The sequence below is a fragment of the Phaethon aethereus genome, assembly GCF_964289735.1.
Source record: "Phaethon aethereus genome assembly, chromosome: 6".
In the NCBI taxonomy this organism is placed as follows: domain Eukaryota; kingdom Metazoa; phylum Chordata; class Aves; order Phaethontiformes; family Phaethontidae; genus Phaethon; species Phaethon aethereus.
In genome coordinates this window covers 30,342,985-30,370,266 of record NC_138580.1, presented here as the reverse complement: position 1 = coordinate 30,370,266, position 27,282 = coordinate 30,342,985, and the positions used below count along the sequence as shown (strand labels likewise).

The following is a 27,282-nucleotide window of genomic DNA, read 5'->3' as shown; positions in this document are numbered from 1 at the left end:
TTCCCGAGTTTCACAGCAGCACTTTATGATTATCACACAAGATGCAGCAAATAAGGTTATGCAAGAATTTAAGAAGTGAGGAGGTCTCAGATGAAAGGGGTAAGGGCAAGCTCTGGTCCATGGAATATCACATTCAAATTGGCCATCTAGACTTCTGACTAGTTTCTACAGGAGTTTGTGACTGTGCCCTGCTCTTGGTGCGGCCAGTATTTTAACTATGGAGTCTACCTGTCTAAGTACACTCAGGCAGCCACTAACAGGGGTCAGCTGGAGACAGCTGCTTTCCCTCAGCTGATAACCCAATCTTCCAGTTCAGTCTCCCCAAGGAGAAACACAGAAGATGCATCCTACCCCCCACATTGCTTGCATACACAGGAGGAATGGGCAGACCCTCCACGGAGTTCTGATACACGATTTTTATTTCACCAGTGTGAAGTTAGCCAGACCCTGGCCAGTCTCATCCTTGAGCCTACCACCACACAGCTTCCACTGCTTCATAAAGCAGTCCAAGATCTACACAGACCTCTCCTGTCTTTGGGTATTATTTGCATATTAGTAGGTTTGTGTGCCTGGGAACTGGCACTGCTTATACTATCCCCTTATCTAGAAGGGAGAACACAGATGAAATTTCTGTTTCTGGGGCTCTCACTCTAGCTTGCTTGCTTGTTCTGTTCGTGGTTTTGGTTTCTTTGTTTTAAACAATAACACTATTAAAACCCACTCTATAAGCAGAGACAGAGAGAAAACTATACAGACCCTAATCAAGATGCTCTCAATTTCATTGCAGGAGATTCCAAATTACCTTTTGACACTGAAGCCAGTCTTCACAGATATTCACATGAAACCTCTTTGAAGAAATGAGTAATACAGTACAAGCCATATCTTCTTATAAAATTCAGTATGAAGTAACACGCAAAACATAAGCACATACTGCATTAAGAGGGTAGGGTAATTAGCAGACCTGGAGAAGGGCATGCAGGCCCAAATGCTTATCTATTTTCCTTCCTCCCAGTTATGTCAGTAAGTCTAACAAGAGAAACTGCTGCTCCCCACAAATTTTCCCTTGCAGAAACTTGGACCTGTGTTTTTCTAGAATGCTCTGGTCATTCCCCTCACATATACCCCTTTGTGGTTTGTACAGATATCCAGCTTAAGCCCTACCCTGTCATATTCAGAAGGAAATTAAATTTTCAGTGAATTTGCAATAATAGGCAGTCCTAAAGACATGGGATGCAACAACCACTGGGTGTCACCTGAGGAAGCAGGTTTTTTCTAATAAAACTTGTGGATCAGCATCTAACCAGATTAAACAGAGGTAGAAATGAAGGATATTGGGCAAGGAAACAGAGGCTAGGGCAGAGGTTTAAACAGCAATGCTTACACTGGAAAGTGTGCATGATCTTACACCAGGGTTAGAAGATTGAAACTAGTCTAATTTGCTGTGGAGGATGAAAAAGGCGACAGAGCATCAATAGTCTCTATTTAGGCTACCTCCCTTCCTGGGTTTGGGCTTGCTTTACACACTTGCAATTTGAAAAAAAAAATTATAACGAAGCTTTTGAAATCAACCATATGAAACACCTCTATTTTGCTGCAAACCTTCTGATATATGAGCCATTATCATGTTAAGCATGGGACAGAATTCTCGGGCTGTGAAGAGCATGTTTTTGCTCTTGCTGTTTTGCTGTGTTCTTACCTGTGGCCTCACTTGGTCTCTCAACTTACTAAATTAAAGGCTATTTAGTAACAGTGGGAAGATTATTCCTCAGTCACTGTTCAGTCCAGGTCCTCAATTCAGTGTTACCAGCAAGGCTGCAAAACCTGAGAGCACAAGCTGGGGTATCAGGATCCAGTCGACTCAACACATTTTTGTATAAAGACATGCAAACAAGAATGCCTCATATCTGAGATGCCAATAAAACACCTCAAACTTGGGAGCAACACTTGAAAAAGAAAAAAGTTTTAAAAGAAGTATCTCATAAAAGTAGTTATTTCTCTCCCCACACAGTTCCACCCACTTTGATTATCATTACTCTGAACTGCAGAACATAGCAAATGATCGAGTGACAGCAGAAGGGGGGGGCTTATTTATTTATGCATTTGTTTTTTATTACAGGAAGTTCCTGTAATGGAGGCCAGACAGTCATTTCAATCTAACAAAAAACTGGTGAGTAAATAGCTACTGGAAGATTTTTCAGGATTTATGAAAGCAACTGTCCTCTAGAAGAGTTAGATTACAAGGAAGAAGAGACTATCCCCAACACAGCAGCATTGAAAACATGACTGGGATCACTGTCACTCCAGCCTAATGCATAAGTCTGTTACTTTGCAATCAAAAAATCAGTGCCTGCAGTCATAACCACTGTCCTAGACCTGCATATTGTACAAAGTTGTCCATAAAATTATTCATGTGCATAAGTACTCCCACACGGCTCAATGGGTCTCATTACGTAAGTGTTAGCAGGGGTCTTAGGTCAGGATACTGCATTCCTTAAACCAGACAGATTCCCATTGAAGTGATTAGGAGCGCTTCATTTGTCAAATAGAAAGAATTCCACAGGTATTTGTTTGAAGTGTGATACAAATTTACTTTGGCCACATTTCCATCTTTCTTTAATGTTTTCAGGAAAAAGCTGAGTGCACGAGTGTTACTCATCAAAGCAAATTTCAGACTCACATTCACAGGTATCTGCACCAGAAGTTTGTGTACACAGCTACCACCACACGCATTACTTATCTGACCAAATCATAACACAGGAACAACTCAAATTTCTGTCTCATGCATACATTTACTGATTCCCAAGGGCATGTGAGATTTTTCTTAATTTTTATACATACAAAGAAATCGTTGCTCTTTTGCAACTAAAAGGTGGGCTACATTCAGTGCTAGGTAAATCATTTGGTTTGAGCAGTGAACAAGAGCTGCAACAGAGAAACGCAGTAAATTAAGTAGACATCTTGCGAAATCAGCAACACAGGATTGAACCCTTAGTGCTATTCACTACAAATGGATCTATTGGATTATGGGTCATTAGTTCAACCACTTTTAACAAGTACAACCAAATAGGAATGTTATTAAACATTTATCTTCAGGGGCAGATTTACTGGAGAAGATAAGGAGATTGTAGACTCTCCATTAGCACTGCCTGTTTCACCATGCATTCCTGTCATAAGCACCTTTCATTCATAAAAATATCTCAGGAACCCTAAGCATCCTACAGATGTCTGCCTTTACATGCTGCCGACTGCACCCTGGCACCCTCCAGACGCTGACCGGTTATTTCCAATACACATTATTTGATAACCTCTTGCTGCTTTCCTGCTCCATCCTGTCAAGACAACTGGGACAAACTTTTTCAAGAAAGTACAACCCAAAAGCTGAATTTCCCTATGTTCAGTCACTCCTAAGGACACCGAGACACCGAGCTTGATCCTAACGGCTGGCCACCCGACATTTCTTGAAATCCAGAACAATTATTTAGAAATGTAATTCCTGTCGCCTAAAGGTTTATCTAACTCTTACCCCGGGCCTCCACGCCTGACCCCTGTCTCCTTCCGACCCTGCCACTGGCTAGCCCAGGAAGGCACAAGGCAAAGAACAGGGCCTGCCTGACTCAGAAAAAAAACCTAGACAAAGAAATTCTCCCAGATCTTTTGCAGGTCTTAATCGTAGGTCTTGAACAGGCTCCCCAAGCAATCTGTAACACAATGGCACCAACAAAAGTGCAGAAAGAGATCTCCCTTAACAAGAATGGTTTGTCAGGGCAAGGACTGAGAAAGAACATTAGAAGAGAAACAGGAACAATTTACCACGTTGGCTGTAGAGGGGAATGGATCTTACTAACTGCCCCTGAAATCGTCACTGACTTACTAAGGAAGAGGGTAATTAGACAGACAAAAGCAGTCTCTCTCCTTTCCCTCTGAGGTCAGTTGGGGTTCTTAGAAATTTGTACCTTGGCCCATGTGCCACACAAAAGTAAGGAATTAATTAAGCAGGAGGAGAGTGCAGTTTTCAGCACTCTGGTCTGTATTTCCGCCTCTGCAGACACTAACATTTGTCACTGCTACAGTTTACACTCCTCCATATTTGTGGTTTCCCCACAAGAAATCAAAACTATTTAAATTTTCATTTAAAGGTCAAATTCCAGAAGAAAATAATCACACAAGGAAGGATGGGTTGGGAGGCTTTTAGTTGCAGGTTAGAATCATAGAATGGAATAATAGAGCAAGAGGGTTGCAGCCAAAGGCAGAGCGTAGTTAACTGCCTCTGCCTTAACCGTTATTCTGATGGTTTCCTCGCTGCCTTGAAAGAAGGCTTTATCTTGATTTTAAAAGCTGTATTAGCCCTTCTAGATTTGAAGCTATGAAAGAGGGAAGAATATATATCCTGTAATATCCTCAAATTCTTTGCATTATTGATAGTCAAGATCTGGAAAGCTAGGTGATAAACAGAAATTGAGCCTTTTTTAGTCAAGATTAAAACAACAACTCTCATTCTACCATAACTGATACATGAATTACAACATCAGTAATTACTTTTGTTACAGAACAATTGTGTCAACCAGGTCAAACTGAGCACCCATGACTATGCATCTAGTCTCTAGAGAGCCAAACTTAGCTCTAATTTTATGAAGAAGGCAGGACCAAGAACCTGAAGAAATCTTGTCTTCCAAGAGAGTCTCAGGCCTTTTCACATCACTTTAAATGGGTCAAGACTCAAGCAAACTAGATTGTTATTCCATTCCAAACGTCTTGAACCTGTTTTTAAACAGTCACAGAAATATACAAACTGTACCTTAGCCAGCCTTGTGATATGAGGGATAGCTAGCTGAGAAAGGGAACAAACCAAACCAAAACTCAATCCCCCAGAATCAACTCTTGAAATTCCCTAAAAGGCAGCATATTTCACTGCTGAAAAGTGTATTTTTATGGAAGGGTGTTGGCTCGATTATCAACTGCCATGCCCTTACTAGCTCTTAAAAGTAGAGCAAATGTTAGGAAGGGTTTTATGACTGGACAGGGAAAGGCAGGAGATAGACTATTAAAAAAGGTATGGGAAGGAGTTAGCACAGAGCCAAAACAATCCTGCAGCTGCATTACATTATCCCAGTGGGAAGCTGCCAGGCTGGCAGCGAAGTTAAGCTCTATGCTCATGAAAGCGAAGCACAGATACCACCAGCTACAACTTGCATTAAGTGAGCTTCCCACACCTCGGTGCCAATCCAGCTCAGTCCTGATCTGCAACAATTTTGCTGTTCCAGCCCTGGGTCTGTTTTACACAAAAGGCTGCCAGTCAATCTGAACAAACTGTACATCCAAACTGTGTAGTGATTTACAATTAAGCTTCTTTCAAACCATCATGACAGTGAGGATTGTTTTGCTATGTGTAAGCAATAGCTAGCAGGATAGGTGCTCCTCTGCAATTTGCAAGCTACTACCCATCCCAGCGCGATCTGATCATAACACTTAGAATCTATCACCCAAACGAGCTCCTGTGTTATTCATGCTAATTATTTCATAGTACCACAAATGTACACAGTACTTTTTAAAATACAAAATAGAGACATTATCTTTTCAAGTTGTGAGAATTTACATTAACCCAAGATAATAACTTTGGAAAGGGAATTTATAGAAATAACTGTGGTAAGAAAAAACATCTTGGAAAAGTTTCATAAAGTAAAGCAGGATCAAGAAGCAGTACGATGGATAAATATCAAACGGATATGCTATGCTATCCGAAAGGATAGGGTAAGATATGGCAGAAAGCCTGAAACTTTTTTCATGTTCTTGTCAGCATGGCAGAGGCTTAACATGCCAGCTGAATGCTTTCTTTCACCTGCAACTGTATCACCATGGTCACCCACTACACCTTTCAACACGGTCCAAAACCTACTGCTTCCAGAGACTGCCAGAATTTGTGGAGACCTTCCCTGCTGGTGTAAAAGTGGAGCCATAATGCAAACAGTAATGTGGAACCACAAAAACACAACCAACCTACTTTTAGTTCTTTACTGTTTCACAGAGACACAGGCTATGTTGTTGGTTTACAGTTGTACAGCTCCTCCAGGTTACACAAGCTCTCAGGGAGGAACAGATGTCACAAATTTCTATGCCATTTAATTCAAAGCACATTATAAACATTAACAAAAACAAACATTGAGCTATAAAAGCAATTTATAGATGGGATCACCTCACTAGTGAAATGCAGCTGCCTCTGCCCTGCAAAATTGCAGCTAGTGGCCAGGAAAAGGACTGGCTATCAAGCCACGTTCAGGAGTTTGCTTTTAATATTTGCAGTTATGAGAACTATTTCCAAAAATATTTCGGATATTAAATATAATTCATTGTAGGTCATGGCTCTGAAATTCTTCTGGTCGTCTTCACAAAAAAACTCTGCATTCTTTGTAGGCAGCTGTCCAGAAGAAAGGAGAGCCTCAGAACTTCAGAAATACAGAAACAGTATGTTTGGTTTTTGCATATACCACTTGAGTGTGTTGTCTAGTATGTTGTCATATACCTTTATGACAACCTTAACTTGCCAACTCAAGAAAAGGGAAGCTTTCGCTTGTAGGAAACAGCAAAACCACCACCACCCCACCACCCCCAAGATGATTGAATTTTTCAGTAACTAGTGGGCTGGATGACATATTTCCAAATAGCAGAGCAACTAGAATAAAACAGCTCTCATAAGAGATTATATTTAAGAAGTCAGGAAAATCTTCTGTTCACTGCCCATGTCCTGACCAGACAGTGGCATTTGTAGCCAGGCAGAAATCAGTTCCTACACAGACAGGTGTTCTTGATCATCTTTATCTGAATGCTCAGATAAAGATGTAAAATGATGATAAAAAAACATATCAAAGTTGGGAAGAGGTAATATCCCAGTACTTCATTTCCAAACTGAAGTTTTGCTAGCTTGAGGCATGTTAGAAAGGCTGGATTATACTTTACCTTTTGTTTGTTTAATATCAAGACTACCCTATGCTGAGAGGAACATAAAATTAACGAACTTACGCAAGGGATCTTATAGCCCAAGAACACAACAAAACTTCCATAAACAGAAGTCTAGTCTCATAAATCTTATTGCAGAAGCAGTGTCTGAGAGGTCAGAAATCTTCAAAGACATAGTTTGATGTAAATTTAGAAGAAAGAAGACTAAATTTGTGAAAGAAGACTAAGTCCTCTTCCTGCACTATGTATCCTCTCACAATCACATGACACTATCATGCAGCTGCAGAGTTGCATCTGCCCCCAGAGCAATAATATTTAGCACTTTCAGAATGCAAAGAGCAATACAAAACACAGTTTATATAGTCTAAACACATGGTTAATATTCCTATGAGGAAATGAAGTCCAAAGAAATTAATACACCTTCTAAATTCCTTCCATTGACCCACAGGCCCCAGTTCGGTGCTGGTTTTGGTGCTTCTGATCTTTGAACAGTCTAGTAAATAGGCTAGATTTAACACAGCATTGGTGAGTTAATCAGTTCTTTGGTTATAGTTTCACACTGTCTCCAAATTCTAGTAGGCATTGCATCACACCAGCTTAAGTATTTTTTCCACAGCTCTTTAAAGTATAAAAACAGGGCTTTGTTTCGATTAGATTCTTCCAGAGCAGAGTTCCACGGGAACAGATCCATTTTGTAAATACAGAAGACATGGAGTCCCATATACTTTGCTGTAGTTTTCTGTAATATGTTGAATCTACTGCCCTTTAAGGGGCAAATGCAAATATCTTGATTTATTAAATGCACTGACTAAGGTGCTCTGGATTACACCTTCCTAACTTTATAAGGTACGGGTCCATCCTCTCTTCAAACAGAAAATTCCCACAAAGATGCAGAATTACATTGGCAAGTGATTTAAAGAATGTTCTTAAGAACCACTAGAGAACATTTGTTTGCATACAAAGAAGTTCCCAGTTGTTTCGCTTACATCTCTGTCTTTCCCTGAACAACTTTAGCATTTACAACAGACACTAGTCTCTTTTCTTTTGCTAGGTTCCATATGGATGCACAGATTCCTTCTCAAAAGTATCCAGCCACAATACAGTAGCGCTGGGGGGAGAATATATTGGAAAAAAAGCCATCTGTATTTGCAGAGCTCTATAAACGAAGATATCACCAATCCAATACTGTAGGTCAACTCTTCCTTTCTTTAGTGTTCGCTTTTCAGCAACTGAAATCACAAGGCATGAAGTCAATAGATATTTAAGCTATTTAAATAGCACCAAGGATAAAGGTCATGCCTCTGATGTGATTTATCTTCACAGGAACCCACCCAAATCTTGGAAACCACTGCCTTGGAGATAGGAGATTCTGGGGGTTGTATAGATAAGAGGTTGGTACATTCAAACTAAAGATAGCTTTTTCCAGAGTGTATTTAAATAGCTTAGAGCAAGGCCTTAGGTTAAAAAAAAAAAGAAAAAGGAAAAAACCACAACAATGTGATATACCCAGAAAAATGCCCATGAAGTTGTAGAGTTGCTCTCTCCTGCACTGGCTGAGAGGCTGGTGTTTTCCCAAGAGTTGCTCTCTCCTGCACTGGCTGAGAGGCTGGTGTTTTCCCAAGCCTGTCATGGTAAAGGAAATCAGCAGTCAGATCTCCCAGTCACTACTGCCTCATGGCCCCACACTGTTTTTAGTCATGCTCCTTGCTTTACTTCTAAGGTAAAAATAATTCTTCTGTGCCCTAGTAGTTTGTCCCTGGCCTAAAAAGGAGGCAGCTTACCCCTTTGCAAACCCCAAGTGCAGTTCAGTGAGCCAGGCCAAACAGCTGACCATGCCAAAACAGATATCCCACATTACCATCTTCCCGCAAGATACCACACACTCCCCCTCCTTCCTTCAAGCCAGACCTGGCATTTACCTAACTTCTCCATGAGTCTATCAGCTTGCTCACCCAGCTGCAAACTAGCCCAGCCAAAAAAACACAAAAAAAAGCCCAAAACAAACAAACAACAACAAAAAAAAAACTTCTGACAAAGTACCAAACTCAATCACTTAGTTAAAGGTCAGTCGAACATGGGAACTGATGCCAGTGAGAAGAGGGAGAAGGGAAAGCCTGGGGCTCCCCCTGACCATGTCAGGAAACCAGTTCCTAAAGCAGTAGCGGAAATGGGCAACTCCAGCACCACCACTGCACAGCCACATGCAAACATGTCAGCAAATAACTTGGTAAATAATAAAAAAAGTAGTGAAATCAGACAAACCTAGAGAGGAAGGACAGTATCTCCCTGACTTTCTGTACACATTACTACACATGTGAAAACAACTGTTCACATGACTTGAAGTTTTGACCAGTCCTGTGAATTCTGATACAAAAAGTCTCATTTTTGTCTCAAATTTACTCTATGAAACAGAACTCCAGCATGTGTAACAGAGACAGCAATAGCACAATTAAAAAATTCCACCTGAGGCCAGCTCTGTTCAGCAACCAGAGGAAAGGAAGAGAGCTAATTAAAACCATGTTCTCTAAAATCAGAAGTGGTTAGTAGTACATACCAGATGGAACATAGTATCTGTCACAGGCAACTGACCTCAAAACAGAGGAGGGAGCAGGGGAGGTGAACATAGTTACGACAAAACAGACAGTCTGAAGGAAAGAGTGATTTAAAAGCTATTAGAATCACTGGTATTTGTGCTTGGGTGAAAAGAACTGCAGACATGGAGCTAAAGTAGATACTAAGGGCACGTTCATGCAATCCTGGCATAGATAAACCTGAAGATATAACTGGGAGTTTTGCCTGGGTGTTGGTGTTTGGTTTTAAGGGTTTGGTTTGGGTTTTTTGGGGTTTTTTTTGTGGGGGGTTTGTTTTTTTGGTTGGTTTTTTTTTTGTTTGTTTTTTGGGGGTTTTGTTTTTTGTTGTTGTTGGTTTGGTTGGGTTGGTTTTGTTGTTTTTTTGGTGGTTTTTTTTTTGTTTTTTTTTTTTTTGAGATCAGTGTCTCAGTAATTTATTAAGTTCTCTTAACCAGTCAGTCCAGATAGGAAGGATTTCAGGTTAATTAACTACAGGCTTAAGCCTGCAAAGGGGCATTTTGCATCTCAGAGACCACCTCACACCTTGCAAGAAGGAGCTGGAGGTATCTTTTGAGAAAAAACATGGGGACCATTACTGTTCAAATTTCGAAATTTTCCCCTCATTGCCCAAACCTCTGCAGACGCTAGCAACTATCATTTTTACTTCTACGTCAGTCAGAAAGCTCTTGAATCATTAACATGGGAATATCAGCATTGCTATTACTCCCAGACATTTCTTTCTTCACTTTCCAATGTTTTCTCTGCACTATCTGTCATTACCTTGTTTTCTCATTTTCCTTTTCATTAAAGATTATTATTCAAGGAAGGAAATGTAGCACAGTCTGAGAATTCATTCAGCATGAATGGAGAGAGACATATGGTCTAGTGACTTAAGCAGAGGATCAGGAGCCAGGCTGCCTGTAAGACCTAGCCTGACAGTCTCCCTCTTGGCCTTTGTGCAAGTCATTTAAGGTCAAATACTTTTCCTTTCCCACAGCCAAAAGTTCAGTAGGGGGTCAATTCCTTTGGACAGAAGAAAGGGTTACCCCACTAGTATTGATGCTCCAACTTGTATTGTAGCTACACTGTCCTCATGTGAACGGCAGACACTTCCTTTAGGCTTATCCTCACCACAGTTACAACACAGGAGATCACAAGCTCAAGTATTTTGTGATCACGTCAATGCATAGCATGGTTTTATAAACACCACAGGCAGGGACAAGCTGTGTACACTACATCAGCTGGTCAAGGCAAAATTTGACTTGGATGAGAGCCTTCTCCCAGCATGACTGAAATGAACATGTTTTTTTCTGATCTACTCTAGTGGCAAACTTGTATGTTTGCAAACATCACACAAACCAGTCCCCAGCAATAACTAGCGCTGACTGGTTCACCACTGTCACCCCATGAAGACAACGCACTGTGGTTGACATCCAGTCACCTTTTGTCTCCTTCAGTCTCATGGCATTGGGATTAAGGTGGAATTCCCACAGAACGGGGCTCTGCAATGGATAGTGCGTGGACTCCAAGCACAGTCCCCCATGAGCATCCCAGCCTTCCCATTGGGCTACTGAATCTTCTCTGCACATACATACAACAGACAGAGCAGCAACGCTTCTTTCAGTCTGCTTCAGTTCTCCAACTGAACAGAATAATTCTCACTTGTTTAACAATAGAGTTTGGAAAAATACAGTAATTCACTTTAGCATTCATGTGTTTGTGTTTCTTTTTCTTTTTACCAGAAGAAGAGCAGAACCAAAGTAGATCCTTCTTAGGAAATGAGCTAGTTAAAAGTAAGTTATATGAAATTTAGTCTAATTTCTGTGGCACCATTTGTTGGGTGCATGGACCTACAGCTAATTTCTTCCTCATTTTTCCTCTAGGAAACAGGAGTACTGTCGCTGAATTCAGAGAGTCACAAAGTCAGGATTATCTCTCTGGCAACTTCCGATTAATGCAGGATAAACAGACTAAGTCAGACTTTGGTTCCCTGCTGCATTCCTATGACATACCACAGATACCTGAAGCAGCACAGCAAGGTAACATCAAGTCTGTGAAAGGTGCAAGATTTATAATCCATTCCTATCTTTTATATGCAAGCTAGTATATTTTTAGAGCAGTAAGGGTGAAGGAATTCTCTTACTAAGGTGAATAGATCAAGTATGGATTAGACTGAATTAGCAAAACTTGTTCCCTGCTCCCTTCCCCACCCCCCAACAGATATTAGCTTGAGAGTCATTGCTGCACTTTTCTTTTCAGGTTAAGAGAAAAAAGAAACAACCACCCATCTTTCAAAGTTTCTCCACCAGTTTCTTTCCAGTTTCTCTGGGTTTCTTTGCCCAAATTTTCACGACAAGAATTTTGAGCAAACTGAGGGTTGTCCAGGTACCTTACACCTTCAGTTCAGAGTTTCAAAACATGGCAAACATCAGCACTGACACAAAAAACCCAAGCAAAGCCACAGAGCAATACCTACATGCCCGCCCTCCCTCCCTCATTCCTTCTCCATATTCTCACTCGGATGCTACATCACCTCTTCCATATATGCCAGCAAAAGTATTTGTTTGAATGGATTTGAGCTTAAAATTAACCAAGTAAAAAAAGGGAAGGTTAGTAAACTTCAATTCACTAAAAAGCCATGCAAGCCTTTCAGCCAGGTTTTTAGTAAGTGCCAGCTGTAGAATATTAACGAAAATAACCTCCAGAGTTACACTGAAACTCCCTGATCTAAACCCATACATACCCAAAGCTGTATTGAGAACTGAAATACAGGGACTTTAAAAAATACACTATTTTCCTCCCTTTGAAAAAAGTAAGCAGAATCATACTTGTCACCTTCGCGGACAAAGGCAGAATCCTACTAAATATCACCCTTGGCACTAGTTGAGAGGAGGAAGTTTGGGTGCAAGTTTAGAGGGCATTGGCTATTTGGCATTCACTCTCCACACAGGCATTAAGCAGAATGTGATTTACTTTCAAAGCTGAATGAACTGCCACAGAGAAAAGCACCATTACTGTGTGCTAAAAATATCCAAACACAGGGGGAGCGCAGAGGAGTTGGTGCACTGTAAATTCATATTCCAACATATTGCACACTAACTTTCCTGTACAGACAAGCCCTTAGACTAATAGGCACCTGGGAGTCTTCAAGTCTGAGTGCCCAATAAATAAAAAGGCTATTTTATTTTTTTTTATTGGTGCTCTGGAACCAAGCTCTGATGTCCCTACTCAGACAATGCTTCCATTGAAATCAAGTCTTGGTCTATTATTAAATACCATTTCTTTTACAGCTGCAAGCTTTACAGGTTAGAGGATAGGGATTTCATATCAAGCCAAATCACTAATCTCAGCCCAAAGGGGATTGTGCAGGCATTTATTTTAATTTTATATAGGTACCTAGATACTGCTTGATTCAATACACTTGCACTGATGCCTAGTGAAGTGACCCCTCATGTCTACCAGTTCCTAACTCAAACTCAAAACAAAACACAAAACAAAAATAAAACTTCAAATTTAAACTAATTTTAAAAATTGTTCCAGAATCAGGTTTGTTTGGGACAAAGTTGAGGACCAGTAAGAAGTCTGAAAATCATTAACACAGATTTCAGTTCTAGTTTCCCAAGCTTTAAAAGCATAATGGACCCTCAGAGCAGAAAATGGTGTATGTTTGAAGGCTCCGCTGCACTGAGTTCATATAGCTCTGATCCTCAAGTTATTTTGAGCTGCTCCCCCCACCCACTGTAGCAATCTACCATACTGACAGAAGACCACTGAACTCAGCGAAAGACCACTAGAGATTAAGTTAACTTACTGCCAAGAGTTCACAACCTAATATATCAACTCCCCAATCACAGTGAGCAGTCCTGTTTCAGGTAACCTGGTTATGAGTAGCTGCTAGGAATTATCTGCAATTCTGTGGAGCTTGAGGAAGTGACTGCAGAGGTGAGCCCTAAGCTAACAAAGCAGACCTGGCCAGCATTTGCTTGTTAGCTTCATCTGCAAGAAGCTGCTCAGATTCTGACACAAGAACCCATCTTCCCCCTTGAGGTACCCAGCCAGCACATGAAGGAAACAATCACTTACATCCATGCTATTTTAACTTCCTTCCTGCTAGACTTTCTGCTTTCGAATGATGGGTTAATGACAAACATTCTCTTTCTAGACAGTTCACTCACTCATAGTGGTGTTCATGGAAAGTTTGACAGTTTTATCTTCTTTCTCAGCTACTTACAGCTGTGACTCCATTACTTTGAAGTCAACTTGGATTTGGTTGGAATGAAGTGTAGACATCAGTGACTCAGGCTTAGTGTGTCACCTGCATTTGTTATCTTGCAGTAGACAATTTAATCAATTATACTTTTTTGTCTAGGCACAAGAACAAGACAAAAATGCTGATCAGCATTTCACAGGGTTGTTTCTTTGCTGCTAGCAGACCATTTAACATCTGATAGACCATATAAAAAGGTCTTCCCAGGGGCTTCGAGTGTTTGGGTTGTTCTTTTTATAGTGCAGAAGGTCATTAATGAGCAAGCAAAAGCAGCGTGGAAATAGCTAGACAAGTCTTGTTGAGTTAATACGAAACCGTCATTCTGCTTCAGTACTTTCTCATTAACCCTAGCAATGTTCATGTCTAAGCAGACTGATGGTACAAATCTATTTTAATGCTCAATTTAATTCCCCAAGACTTCAGTCAGAGCAAGTTTACCCCTCCTTTTTTTTCCATGACTTTTTCAGTTCAGCAATTTCTGAGGAAAGACACTACAACAGCTTTGCTGTTAGGTTTAAGTGTCACACAGAAATTAATTCCCCATTGCTTAAGTAGGAGTAAGGCACAGACACCACCTTTAACTGAGTCTGAAGTATCAAGGGTCTGTCATGCAACATTAACAATGAATCCAGAAAGCCACTTCTTGCTAAGAAGTGCCTTACAAGAAAAGCTTTATTAACTCTTTAGCCACTCTTCTATGCCCCACTTATTTTTGGTGCTTCTGACTAGAATCTCAACTGAGTTCACTTGCCAAGTATTCTTCTGGAGAGGATCAGTCACCTGTTTTTCAGAGCTTTTGTTGCCAGATCCAAGCACTTTCTCTTAAGCAACTTTTACTGCTGTGCTTGCTATTCCAAGCAACTGACTTGGAAGCTCAGCATCACAGAGATCACAAGGAAATGCAGCTCAGATGCTTAAACTTATACAACAGTGACCTTCATGTCACACTGAGGTTCCTGTCAGCCTTGCCGCACATTTAAGTGAAGATATGGGGGAAAACCTCACATCCTTGCTGTCCAGTTGCTGATGCCTGGTCACTGCAGGGTCAGTCTGTACGTACCATCACGCACAGACAGCCACACTGGCACTGATGCAGTATTCAGTAACTTAGGCCTAGCTTCAGGCATACGTAAGTCCAAGAAAAGAGGGAAGGAACAGATTACAGTGAAGTTCAACAAAGGAAACCGGTGGAAAAGAGCCACACGTTCCCTTTTGTACTTGTACATGTACAAAACCTTCATGTGTGTATCAGGCCAGAACTGCTAACACTGAGCAATACCAGTTCTCTCCCGCTGTTTTTAACACTAAAGAAAACAGTGCAGTGCATTAGTGAGGGAGTTTCATTCTCTTATCTGTTATTCTCCAGCATTTGTTAGCTAAACCTCTTAAGTCTCCCAGCTACCCATTGCTCACACCAGGGAAGTTCCTAAAGCACACCTTTTCACACAGCATGGGTTTCATCTCATAGTTGATTTCTCTTTTCTGAACTCCACACATACAGAATTTCTTGTTAGTAAGCCCATAACGACTGTACATCCCAGCTCTGAAAACCTCCCTCTAGAGCTGTTTCCACAGAACTCATTTTTATGATAGTTTCTTTTCCATTTCTTCTTCTTACAACAACCTTCCAAAAAAGTCCCTAGATCTTTCAAGGCAAAGTACTACTTCCTGCAGCGCAGATACTGTGGTAAAGAAGCTGAAGTTACTGAAGGTTTGAAATCTCAAATCATTAAGGTCATACAAAGGTGAAAAGCATTTAAAGGACTGAAAAAGAGGTGAGAAAGAGAAGATGCATCCCAACATACTGAAAACATTGCAGGATTCCAGTAATGTAAATAAACTGCTTTCATTATAGGCCATACTGTTTTTGTGGGATGCTTCAGAAACCCACTGATAAGAGATAACTTGAGAGAAGTTTCCCATTGCTATAATTCCATCAGTGCTTCCCACTATCATTCACCGTTGCAGAAACAGCATAAGACAACTATGCTTTTGCCAGCTGAGCACTGGTAACTTTCTCAGTACCAGCACTCTTGACATCAGTGCAGCTGCCAGGGAGGAGAAAAAGGAAGACTTTAGTTAAACCTGTAGTATATTCCCCCCACTACCTTAAAGCAAATTTAGGCCTGGTGTTGGAGTCATGCCTGGCATCGCTGCAATCTACTCCACATCATATGAAGACACAGTGGACAACAGCATAAGGCTACAGAAGCAGCAGCATGGGCTGCTGGAGCTGACAGTACATACGAGTAAGTGATTGCTTTATGGTCAAAAAAGGACTTTTAAACTGCATTTTTCTGGTGACGGAAAAAGGGGCAGAAAGGCAGCAGAAATAACACAGCCACTAAGACCAGTAAGAGCTAAACATCCAGAGCACTAAGCACAGATGCTTTGATTGTGTTTCTGATCATTTCTGCAGCTGGTCAACTCTGTGACAAAGTCATTTAAACTTACTACAATATAAAATAATAAGAAATAAACCTGCAAAAAATAGTAGTGAGAACTCACACAAGGCTTAAGAGCTTCTGAAGGATCAAACAAATGCAAAAAAAAACCCACGAACATAGTTTCAGGAAGTTTCCTTTTTTGTGTTTTGGTTGTGATTCGGGAAAAAAAAAGATTCATAATTGAAGACTTCTTTCCATTTTGACATATTTGTTACATAGCCTGCATCATGTATGTTTGGTTTTTCTTAGCATATACTGCTGATTCTGGATACCTGAAGCAGAATCTCCTGAAGTCAGTATTTCCTATTTCAAGAAGGAACTCTGGCAAAAGGTAGTTTCCTTGCTCTTCCATTTTCACTTCAACTTTTAGTGACAATTGCAAGATATGTCAGCAAAACTCTATTTTAGCTTGCCATCACTGCTTCCCTCTTGCTGTCTCATCAGGGCTAGCCTTAGGCTGTACAGGGCTCTACATGCCAGTATCACATACAAGCTGATATCTGACTCCTTCCTCAATTATGATTAAGTCAATATAATCAGCCAACATGGGGGAACTATGCAGGCGTTGCCTCCTTTCTGGAGACAGAAAGATACTGGAGTTTTTCTCCCCTAGGCAAGAAATTAGAAGTGTGAGATGTGATTTGCAATGAAATTCAGAACCATGCAAAACTTGCCTGGTTTCAGATTTCATTACCCCCACACTAGAAAGGTTTGGCAAGGTGAGAGATCCTCCGCCAATTAAGGTCACATAGCATCAAGAATTCAGGAAGTTTCCAGCATGCAGCAAGGTGAGAAGTTGCAGCTTCAGTCAAGTCTTCTGTTGCGATTTGTTCAAGGTCTAAGTCCTACAGGGTTTTGCTCATGGGCCAAGAAGCTGCCAAGCAACTGCACATGGCCCAACAAAAGTAAATAGACCCATTTCAGCTTTGCAAATGGTCATGGGTAACAGAACAGCTGGGAAGGCCATGTTCCTTCTTGCAGTATCAGCCTTACAGCCAAAATAAGACCGGTACACCCTCTCAAAAGGAAGCTCAGAACAGGATGATAGCAACACCCCACACTAAGGATGCACCATTTGCAACAGTGCTGACAGTGTCCTAAGTCTCAACAGCGACTGATGACTTCGGGAAGAATGGTTCATGCTGTTGCATTGAATTTGATCCCCACCACATTTGACATATGTTCCGAGACTCGTAACTACGTATTTAATTGGCATACACGTCTCCCTCCACCCTTTCCTGACCAACATGCCATGGCACATGACATTGCCCCCACTCTATAAGCTCTTTTGAGATAAGCTCTGCACATATCCTAGCTAAGTCACTGAAGGCTATACATTGGTGGAAGCATAAAAAAGCAGAAGCATGGATTTAAGCCTTCAAACTCTCAAGGCAATCCCTGTGCAACTTTGTCCAGGTATCTGGGAGGAAGTAGGGCTTTAAGAGGGGAAGATCTTTTGCCACAAGAGTTCTTTTATCAGATTAAAAAATTTATGTGAGCTTTTACAGTAACACACTTCAGTGTTGTGCCCTGACAGCAAACTGCACCATCCAGACCGCTTTTCACACATCCTTGAAACAATGGCTCTCTCTACTGGTGCCTTAGCATCCTATACCACAGGCCAGCTCTGCAAAGCATCGAATACCCAGAGCAGAATGGCTTGCTTCTTTCAGTGAAAATCCTGCTCCTTCCTGAGGTTCATTCTTTTAGCAGGTGTTTCCCAAGCACTGTCCTTAAACATACATTGAAAGAATCTTCTACTGCTAAAGAATTACTTACTTCTACAGTTTAATCTCTTGCACTTTCAGCTGATCCTAGCATGAAAACTGTCTCCTGAGGCTTTTTCAAGAGAGATTGCTGTTTACAGACACCCCCGCCTTTTTTTAATTTACCCAACAGCTGAGGTCTGATAATTGACAGCATCACAGTGTTGATCTAGCAGCTTTAGTCTGGCTTATAGGTCACCTGCAAATGTTTAATTTAAAAAATAATCCCTCTATTACTGCTTCCTGATAAAAGGTTTCAGGAGACCTTTTACCTGTCTTATCATTTGACGGCTCAATACCAGTTCAAAGATTTGGAAGTACCTGTGAACCTAAAACCCTCAGTTTTAATATACTACCTGAAAGCACCCAAAAAGGAGGAAAACCCCCCCACCAAGCCGTAACATCGACACTTTTGCCTCTAACTTTAAACCCAAGTTTGGAGAGTTATGTGGGTTTTTTGCTTTGTCCCTCAATTCTCAACAAATTTGAGCATGTAGCCACTAGTTCTTCTTATTTATTCCTTGTTAAGGCATATTAAATAATTCTTTTTACCAACCTATACATTGAGAAAGAATACATTTCATAGAACTATCAGAAATCTGTAACTCAAGCCAGAAAAGACTGCAACATCACATTCCAAATTTCTCTTGGGGTGAGGGAGTTAAACATAATCACCTTTTTTCCTAATGTCAAATTTAGAACAAAAGCTGTTCTCTTACCCTATGGCTTGGCTACTTATTTACTGAGACCAATGACACTGAACCACAGCTGCAGCACAGATGTTCATCGAGGAAAATTATTCTGCACAAATCTGAGCCCAGCCTAACCTGACCAAGAGTTGATCTTCATTTTTACAGATCTAGACATGAAAATCTGAATGCAGTATTACACAAATGGAAACCTGCTTTGACCATACAAACTTAATTAAAGAGATGTAAGTTTAAACAGAAAGAGCAGGTTTTTAAATTTTAACTTTCATTTGTGAAAACAAGACTCAGACTATATTTCCACTTCCTTTGTTTCTATTTTAGTCAGGCATCTAAATCACGTTATTGTCTATCACATTGTCTAACACTGTGAAGCATCAGAGTGGAATTTCTCAGTAATCGTACCCCAACAATAGATACCTCTAAGGCCCATATTTATTATGAGAAAGGAGTCATTGCCTCCTATTTAAACAGTTATAGGCAGATCCCCTGCCAGAGTCCTCAGATTAAAATGTTTGACAGTTACAGCATCTAAGCACTTTTAGGGTGCTTTGATGAGACCTCTTAAAACTAGAACTGAGAAAAAAATAAAAGGCTACATGAAGTTTACTGCTCAGGTGTAAATCAACTCATTCAACTTAAACACATAACCGTACACTCCAGTCTACACAGACTCTAGAGGAAAACTAACAAGTTATGCAGAAAAAGTGTACCAGAAACAAGCTGCATCATGACACCGCAGAAAACTTAATCAGATAGTTAAGTTCCACAGTCTTTGTGCTACTTGGATGATACAAGACAACTATAAATTAGTCTTAAGCAGCCAGTTATGCCAGGCTTATGACTCTTCTGCATAGTGATGTGATGCTGAGCACCAGGTACTCTGGAAACATGGGGAGAAGACATGTACTTGACACAGATTGTCTCTACTCTCTATATAAGCCTGAACAAGTCTCTCAGCACTTATTTACAGTAGGTACCCAAGGAGAGGGTCTTCAGTGGAATTTATACTAAATGACTTCAAAACAGAATAGTTTTTTTCAGTTTGGTTTAAAAACTGAAAACATCCAACTAAGATTAAATTTTTTTTTTTTTGCCTTCTCTACCATCCTAGTAAGTAAAATAAGATGTTTTATACAGAACTTGTGTCAAGTCAAATGTAATAGTTATCACATTCCATGCTCAGAATGAACATGTCTCTTTTTCCCCCACTACTCTGACATTGTGTAAAGAGCAGCAATGTGCTATGATAGTGCCAACTCTTTTATACAAAATCCTTACATTCAGGTCACACCTCTCAGAATCAACTGCCTCCTCAAGACCATTTTAAGACAAGAAGCAAAATAAAGCCTCTGATTTTTCTTTTAATTATGCTATTGATTTACAAATGCACCTCTTAGAGCTATATTGAGGAAATACATTCCAAACAGGACTTCACAGAACATTTATACAAAACTTATTAATTAAATATGAAATGCCATTATTTGTAGTTTGATCTTCAGAGAAACTGAGCATTTACTGCTGCTGCTAAAGTCACTGGACGCTATGGATTCACATCACTCCTAAAATGAAAATAAAAATCAGACCATGAGTTTCTAAAATACTCAAGATCTTTGGATAATAAGTGTTAACAGAAATTAAACTGTAATTATTAAAATATTCATCATTATTAAATATGCATGGCACCTGCAAATGAGTCTTTGGATCTTCACTGCAGCGTAAGAGAGAACAGGACTCGCTTTCCTCAGTAATGAGGAGACAAGTAATCTCCAAGGAGAGTAGCAGCTACCTGCTAGGACCATTACAATTACATAAGTTGTTCATTATATAGTACTGACAAATCATTCTGAAGAGTTTCAGGGCTGACAGATGTGCAAAACATGGTGAGAGGTTAAGGCAGGAGTGAAACCAAACCTCCAGAATTTTCTATACCTTCCCAAGCTTTTTTTTTTTTAATTGGAATCAAGTCTAAATTTTTATGGTTCATTTTATTGTCACGCTCTCCCATCTCCCAGTTTTTTTAGAGCCAGGATATAAATCCTGAATCTCAATCACGAGTTTTGAGATCTCCCAGTCATCAGGAAATGCAGGAGACAACATCTGGAGTAAAAACAAGTAACTCTGAAAAGCAGTATGCATGAGACTTCCCAACTAACAGAGAGCAGAAAAAAAACAGTTGGCAGCAGCTCTGATATTGTAAGTCCTATGGCGGCAAAACTCCCTGCCCCTCCTCCTGGAATGTCTTTGACTATATATTTATGTTATAGACTGGTTTCAATCATGATTCAGACATCAAATGCAACACAGTAAGTGCAGTCTGGCTTGTGGTACAGATTCTGTCTGCTTGGTACCAGCAGGATAAAGTTAAGGTGGCAAAACAACCATTCATTTGCAGATGAAATTGTATATAGCCAACTGCTAAGTGACATATATGTATATGTAAGTACAGACACTACTGATTAATGGTAGAAGACCATTCTTCCTTATAACCATCCATAGGCCAGCAGCACTGCAAGAGATACAGCTGGAGTAGCAGAGGACAAGTTCTGGCCCAAAGTATGTTCTAAGATCCCACCTGTTTTCCCCTCACAACAACGCCTTCCAACAACTTGTCTTAGGGTACAGTGCAACAGGAGGGTCTCAGTGCACAGTAACAGCCAACCTGGTATTAGAAGGAACTATAGAAGCAGTTATATCAACAGCAGATAATAGACAAACAGAACCCAACAACCCACATAGAGCAAACAGTAATTCTTCATGCAATCAATAAACATTGGTTTAACTTTTAGCATAAATCATAAACTGTAATTTATAGAGGAAAATAGTTTCCTTTATCTTTTCCTCAGTTATTCACCACCAGTGAATACAGAGAGCAACTTGAAGTTGTCTGCATGCCTCAGGTTTTCATGCAGAATTTTTAGACCCAATAGTACAGGAATACATTTCATTTGGGGTGCTCCTGTAACAGTGGACTGCAGGAGTTGTGATGAAGTCCTAATGTGCAAATCCTGAAGAGACACAAATATTGTCTTATCAACAACTCTTGTGAAGTAACTAATTGGTACAATAATTTCAGCATTTGCTGTTTGCCAGGAGATGAATAGATATCCCTTACCACTGTGTATCATAAGCATAAACACTTTTGACACTTTCTAGGATACAGGAGCTGCAGAGGATAAAGACATGAAGAGCATCAGACAGGAGCCGATAAAGGTGGATGCAGCATCCAAAATGCAGAAAAAGAACAATGATAAAGACTGGCAACACCACAAGGCAGAATTTGTTATAGGTAAGATTAACAAACAAAGAGCAGATCTTTTAGCATCTTGCTGAACATCATTGTATGTACCTTTCTAATTATTTCAGTGTGAGATATAGCAAGAGTATATAAAGGATTAGCATGTTATAGTGAATTTCTTCAAAACAGAATGAAAGATAGGGTCCAGCCAACTTTATTTTTGCACTTTTGCTTGGTAGTTGCTTGCAAGATCAAAGAAGATCAAAAACCAGGGAAAATTCTTGTATTAGGGATTTTGTACTTTTTGAGAGTGGTAATAATCAACTGTTATTAAAACTAATTTTATTATTATTAAGACTCAAACAAGATATATCAAGCATCACTAACAGTCAGAAATATTTTAACTACACTTAGTGTAAGAGTTTCTTTTCTTATTTTGTATCAGAAGTCAAGGATTACAAATTGTATTAATAAGCAGACACAGTAGCTACATTTTTTCCCTCTCTCTAGACCACACCTGTAAAGTAGAAAATCCCCAAGTATGTCTTCTAGAGCATGTACTTAAAATAAACATGGTTTGACGTTATTTAGGCATGCCTGTTTGCATTAGGGTGGTACCTTGAAACAGAAAGTTGGATTTTGTTGGGCCTGACATTGTAGGCAGCAGACGTTCAGAGACAGAGAAAACTTGTGTGAAGTTAACCAGCAGGCCAGAGGCAGCATGAAGCTCACAACTCACCTGTGTCATCTACAGCTTCCCTGTGCTGGATATCATGGCCTTCTACCATTTGTCCACAAAGTAGACTAAGTGTGACTATTTAATCTAGGCAGACAAGAGCCTCAGCCTTTAGAAGAGCAGTCGGAGAAGCAGTACCATTGATTAGGTCAAGATAATTTATTCTAGGTTAATAGTTGTCTGTGTCGAAGTCTTTACATTTCTCCCCATTTTTTCTGTCTGAGGTTGACTAGTCCTGATAATGCATTTGTCACACCTTTTTAACCATAACAATGAAGATTCAAAGTAAGATTCTCAGTGTATTTGATTAACTCAGAGGGAGTAGGAAACAGAATAGAGGCAGAAAGACCAAGAATAAAAGTTTTAATTTTAAGAGTCACCAAATTATGTCAGAGGAAGTTCTCTTACCTAGAATGAGATTTAGATGAAAACATAACACTTTCAGCTTATTTATGATTTGTTCTGACACTTTCCCCCACCACAGCAATATTACATAAATCCAAAAATAAACACATTAAGAACAGATTTACCTCTAGACTGAAACATTTGTACTCTGAATGAACAATCACTACAGTATCCACAGCATCTAAAATCACCCAGATCAACAACGTATGTCAATCTTCAACAGTGATTTGGCCACATTAGGTTTAGAAAGCTTCATGTTTTTCCAGGAAAACCAAAGAGCCACAGAGAGGGGAAGAGAAGAGAGCCATATGGAGAAGGTGCAAGGCAGAGCAAAGTAATCGGAGGCCAACATGGAGGGGGGAGCTGGTGAGGCAGGGTGCTCTCCTCGCAGGGAAGGCAAAGCCCTTCCTGAAAACCAGCCCCACACAGATGGCTGTGGCCTTCCCTCAGCTTGGGACACTTATCTCCAACAGCCACCCCAGCCAGCAGTACCCACACAGCAGAAGGCAGGAGCAGTGGGGCTGTGGAGGTGAGAAATGGTGCTTGTGGGTACAGGCTGAAGCAACTCTCATGCAGCAGATACAAAAATGAGAACAAACTTACCCAGCATGTCCTTACCTGCTACTGCAGAGGGCAGCTCAGCCGCCAGCCTCCGCCACCACAAGATGGCTGCCGCCTCCTTAGGGTGTCTGTGCCCCAGCACTGAGGGAGAGCCAGGCCCCCTCTCTTCACAGGTGCTTTCCCAGCCCCACAACCCCCTCAGTGCACCCTGTCACCACCCCGGCCAGAGGCTGCCCCTCCTCAGAGGGGGAGCACTAGGGGCTCCTATCCCCAGCTCTCACCCCACCAGTCCCACAGCCTCACAGGGCAGCATCCCCCCCCCGAAAGGCCTGGCCCCTTGGGCTGCCCCACACCAGATGGAGCTTGCTAGCAGCCTCAGCTCATACACCCCAAGCACAGGTGTAGCCGAGCTCAGGTCACCCCCACACTCATTTATCCTCATTAGCAACAGGCTTTGTTTTGGTTTGTTTTTTATTTGCCTGAGCATCATTCACACAGGCAGGTGTGGGATGAAGCCATCACTCTTGCAAGCTTTCTGACAGGTTAACTTGACAAGAGAAAGGAAAGGCGCAGCTCCCACCTGCCATGTCGCAACAGGCCAGGGCAGTGAGTACCTCAGGACAGCCCGAGGGCGGCAGCAGCAGTGGGTGAGCCCAAGCAGGCCTCAGCTCCAACGCACAACCAGCCCACTCCCTCAGATCCTCCCCAAGGGCAAGACATGCTGGCTCCTCACCTAACCCAGCTGACCTCCTCCTCCTCCGGCCAGGCAGTCGCACAGCTGTCCTTCCTGCCATCAACTGGCGCTTCCTCTCGGTAAGCCCTGCCAGACATGGAGCCCCCCGCCCCGGCGGGGCTCCCGTCCGCACTCTCTCTACTCCGCCCGTTAGGATCCTTCGGTGAGGAGGCTCCCTCACACCGCGCATCCGCGGGTGGGGGCTCCGCCGCCAAGCGAGAGAGGCCGCGGCGCAGAGGGGCCGGCGAGGAGGCGCGGGAAGCCGGGCGCTGAGGGGAGGCCGCGGGCAGCGCGCGGGCCGCTGCCCGCCCCGCCCGCTGGGCCCGCAAAAGCCGCCGTTCCCAGACCCTAAATCTTTAAGACCAGTCTCAAAGAGCACAGAAGCGCTCCCCCATGCCTTCTTTTAAAGCGACAGCACTGACCGAGGCGGTCGGATACGCTCCAGAGCTGCACCTTAAGTCCCTGAAGCTCCTGGAGAAGTTTTCCTCAGTCCTACCTCAGAAGTGGAGAAACACGGACTGTTTGTAGCCTTCCCATTCCACCCCGGTGACCCTCCAGCTGGCAGATCAGCTACCAGGCTTTTAGGCTTTTTTAGACTTCACGTGTTTCCTCAAAGTGTCATCCTCTTCTCTGGGACTAGAGGAAACCGCTGTGCCTGCTCCCTCGTGTATTACAACTTCAACACATTCAGAAAAAAATACAGGGGGAAATATGAAGCTGGCAGAGGTTTGGAGAATATAGCTTAAGTCGCAATTTATTGGGACACTAAATATTAGGAAATTAACCTAAAAGTCATCAGATATCACATAGGCAAGTACCTACTGCAAGGAAAAAAAAAAAGTGAAACATTTACCACAGGGAAAACAAGCAGTCTTGGCCACAGTGACAGACAAGTCCCACATAAGTCAAATCTTCTTTAGTAAGTGCATAAAGCATACCTCTTTCCAGAATTTTAAACCTCAATAACAGAAAACTAATTCCCAGAACATCAACTTTAAGTGCATCATTAATTATATTCCTGTTCAGATTCCTCCTGGAAAATGGGAAGAGACATCTGCACAGGAAAATAAGAGCAGTAAAAGGCAGAAAGGTGGCGGCTACAAGTGGAGAAGAAGAGGAAGGAACAAGAACAACAGAAATGGAAAAAGAAAGAGCAGCAGGAACAAATGGAAAAAGTGAAGGCAGATCTGGAACAGGAACAACAGAGGAGCACACAGGAGATGCGGTTAGTGAGGATCATGTTCTCATCTGAGAAGGGAACTTTTGAATGGAACGATGACACAGAACTACTGCAGTCTTTGCTTTTTGTCAGCCAGGCATATGCATCCAAACCTATCAATGTTCCAGCATGAAGAAACGTATATATAACAAACCATCTTCTAATATAGAAGATATATCTTCTATAGATATATATCTATATATTATGAAGACCAATAATGCCTAATATTAGGAGTTAATTTGCTGACTCCTGTAAAGGAGTCAGCAAACTGATCCAGTACCCCCAAGCAAATTCCAAACTAGAGGATAACATCACAGACCTTTTAATCTGAAAAATGTGCATGCAGTTCCATCTTTTAGCAGCGTATTAGATTTTTTCCTAAGTTTAGTATTGTGTGTATGTCTACTAATTTAACTACTTTTAAAAAAAATACTTTCATAAACTTACTACTCTGAATTCTGAGTCTGTCCTAAAATTATAATTTTCCAACTCATTAATGAAAAATCAGTACCAACAGTGAATCAAAGTCATTAAACAAATTCATTTTTTTAACCAATCGTACCTAGCTTACGGTGAGTTTATGAAGATTGTATTCTACACTTTCAATACAGCACCAACACCACTACTGAGCATTTTCCCCTCACAAAACACTCAGCATGGTTACAACTACATGGTTATAAAGACATTTCATAGCAATGTAGGTTATTCCTTAATGATACAAGAATTTGATACTACACACACAAAAAAAAGCAGTTAAGAGCACTTTTGCTCATTACCTCTGCTGACATAGCTTTAGGGAAAAAAAACACCACCACAACAAATACTTAAGGCAAAGCTCTGGGAAACCCATCAGTACCAGAAACAAGCTCTGGTGTAATGTAGTTAAAACATTTCTATTCACCTTTTGAAATGTTCCGCTTAACACAAAACACCACATTCTGACATCATCTTATTGCTTTGCTTCGATGGTATACGTTGTCATCAAGAATGGTATCTACTGGGGGAGAACAGCGACCTCCTTGGGTGATTTTGGAGAGCTGCAGCCTACCTAGAAATGACTGAACACTTCGGAGGGTATTCCCTGGTCACAGGCATTTGTAAGAACCAGATTCGTAGAAGTGGCATCTTTTAATCAGATGGTTGAAGAGAGGACAAATCTGACTTAAAACGCATTCTTCGATATTAATGCCATGGCCTGCTTAACTTTATTTCAGGCAAGTAGGCATTCAAGTCAAACTGCCGGACTGAGAACCCTGAGTTAGTTTGGAAATGATCTTAAATAGCACTCAGTGAAGCAGAAGACCTTTAGTTTGATTGTCCTTAACTTCCCCTTCACAAAATAAGGAGAATATTCCTTCACTTGGTGAACCTCCTTGACTTACTGTCATTCTCCTTCCTCACAGTGTGAATCCTCCTGCAAAAATAGCTCATTTTGACCACCATTCTGTTTATTTACATCTAAATCTCAGCCAAGGCTCTCCATTGCCTCCTTGCTTGTTGCATAGCCTAGGTTCTTGTTCTGGGTTTTCTTGTTCCACAAAGAGGCATTCCGATTTTTTCATCCAGCTCTTGTTCTCTGAACTTTCCTAGCTGTCCCTCTGCTCTCCTCCATCCCTTGTCTCCACATCTTCCTTTGATGAAAACCACATACCTGTATCCCATAATCTTCATGCCCTCCTCAA

The 27,282-nt window shown here is 41.2% G+C and overlaps 1 protein-coding gene across 1 annotated transcript in view; it reads left to right on the top strand.

Annotated features, from left to right (window-relative positions):
- KIAA2012 overlaps positions 1-27,282 on the top strand; it is a gene marked incomplete at both ends in the record, with an annotated part of 57,145 nt that overhangs the window by 29,411 nt on the left and 452 nt on the right. Inside the window, 5 exon segments of the mRNA XM_082001568.1 lie at positions 11,264-11,314; positions 11,405-11,560; positions 21,872-21,997; positions 22,457-22,485; positions 25,464-25,610. Coding sequence (XP_081857694.1) covers positions 11,264-11,314; positions 11,405-11,560; positions 21,872-21,997; positions 22,457-22,485; positions 25,464-25,610 — 509 coding nt within the window.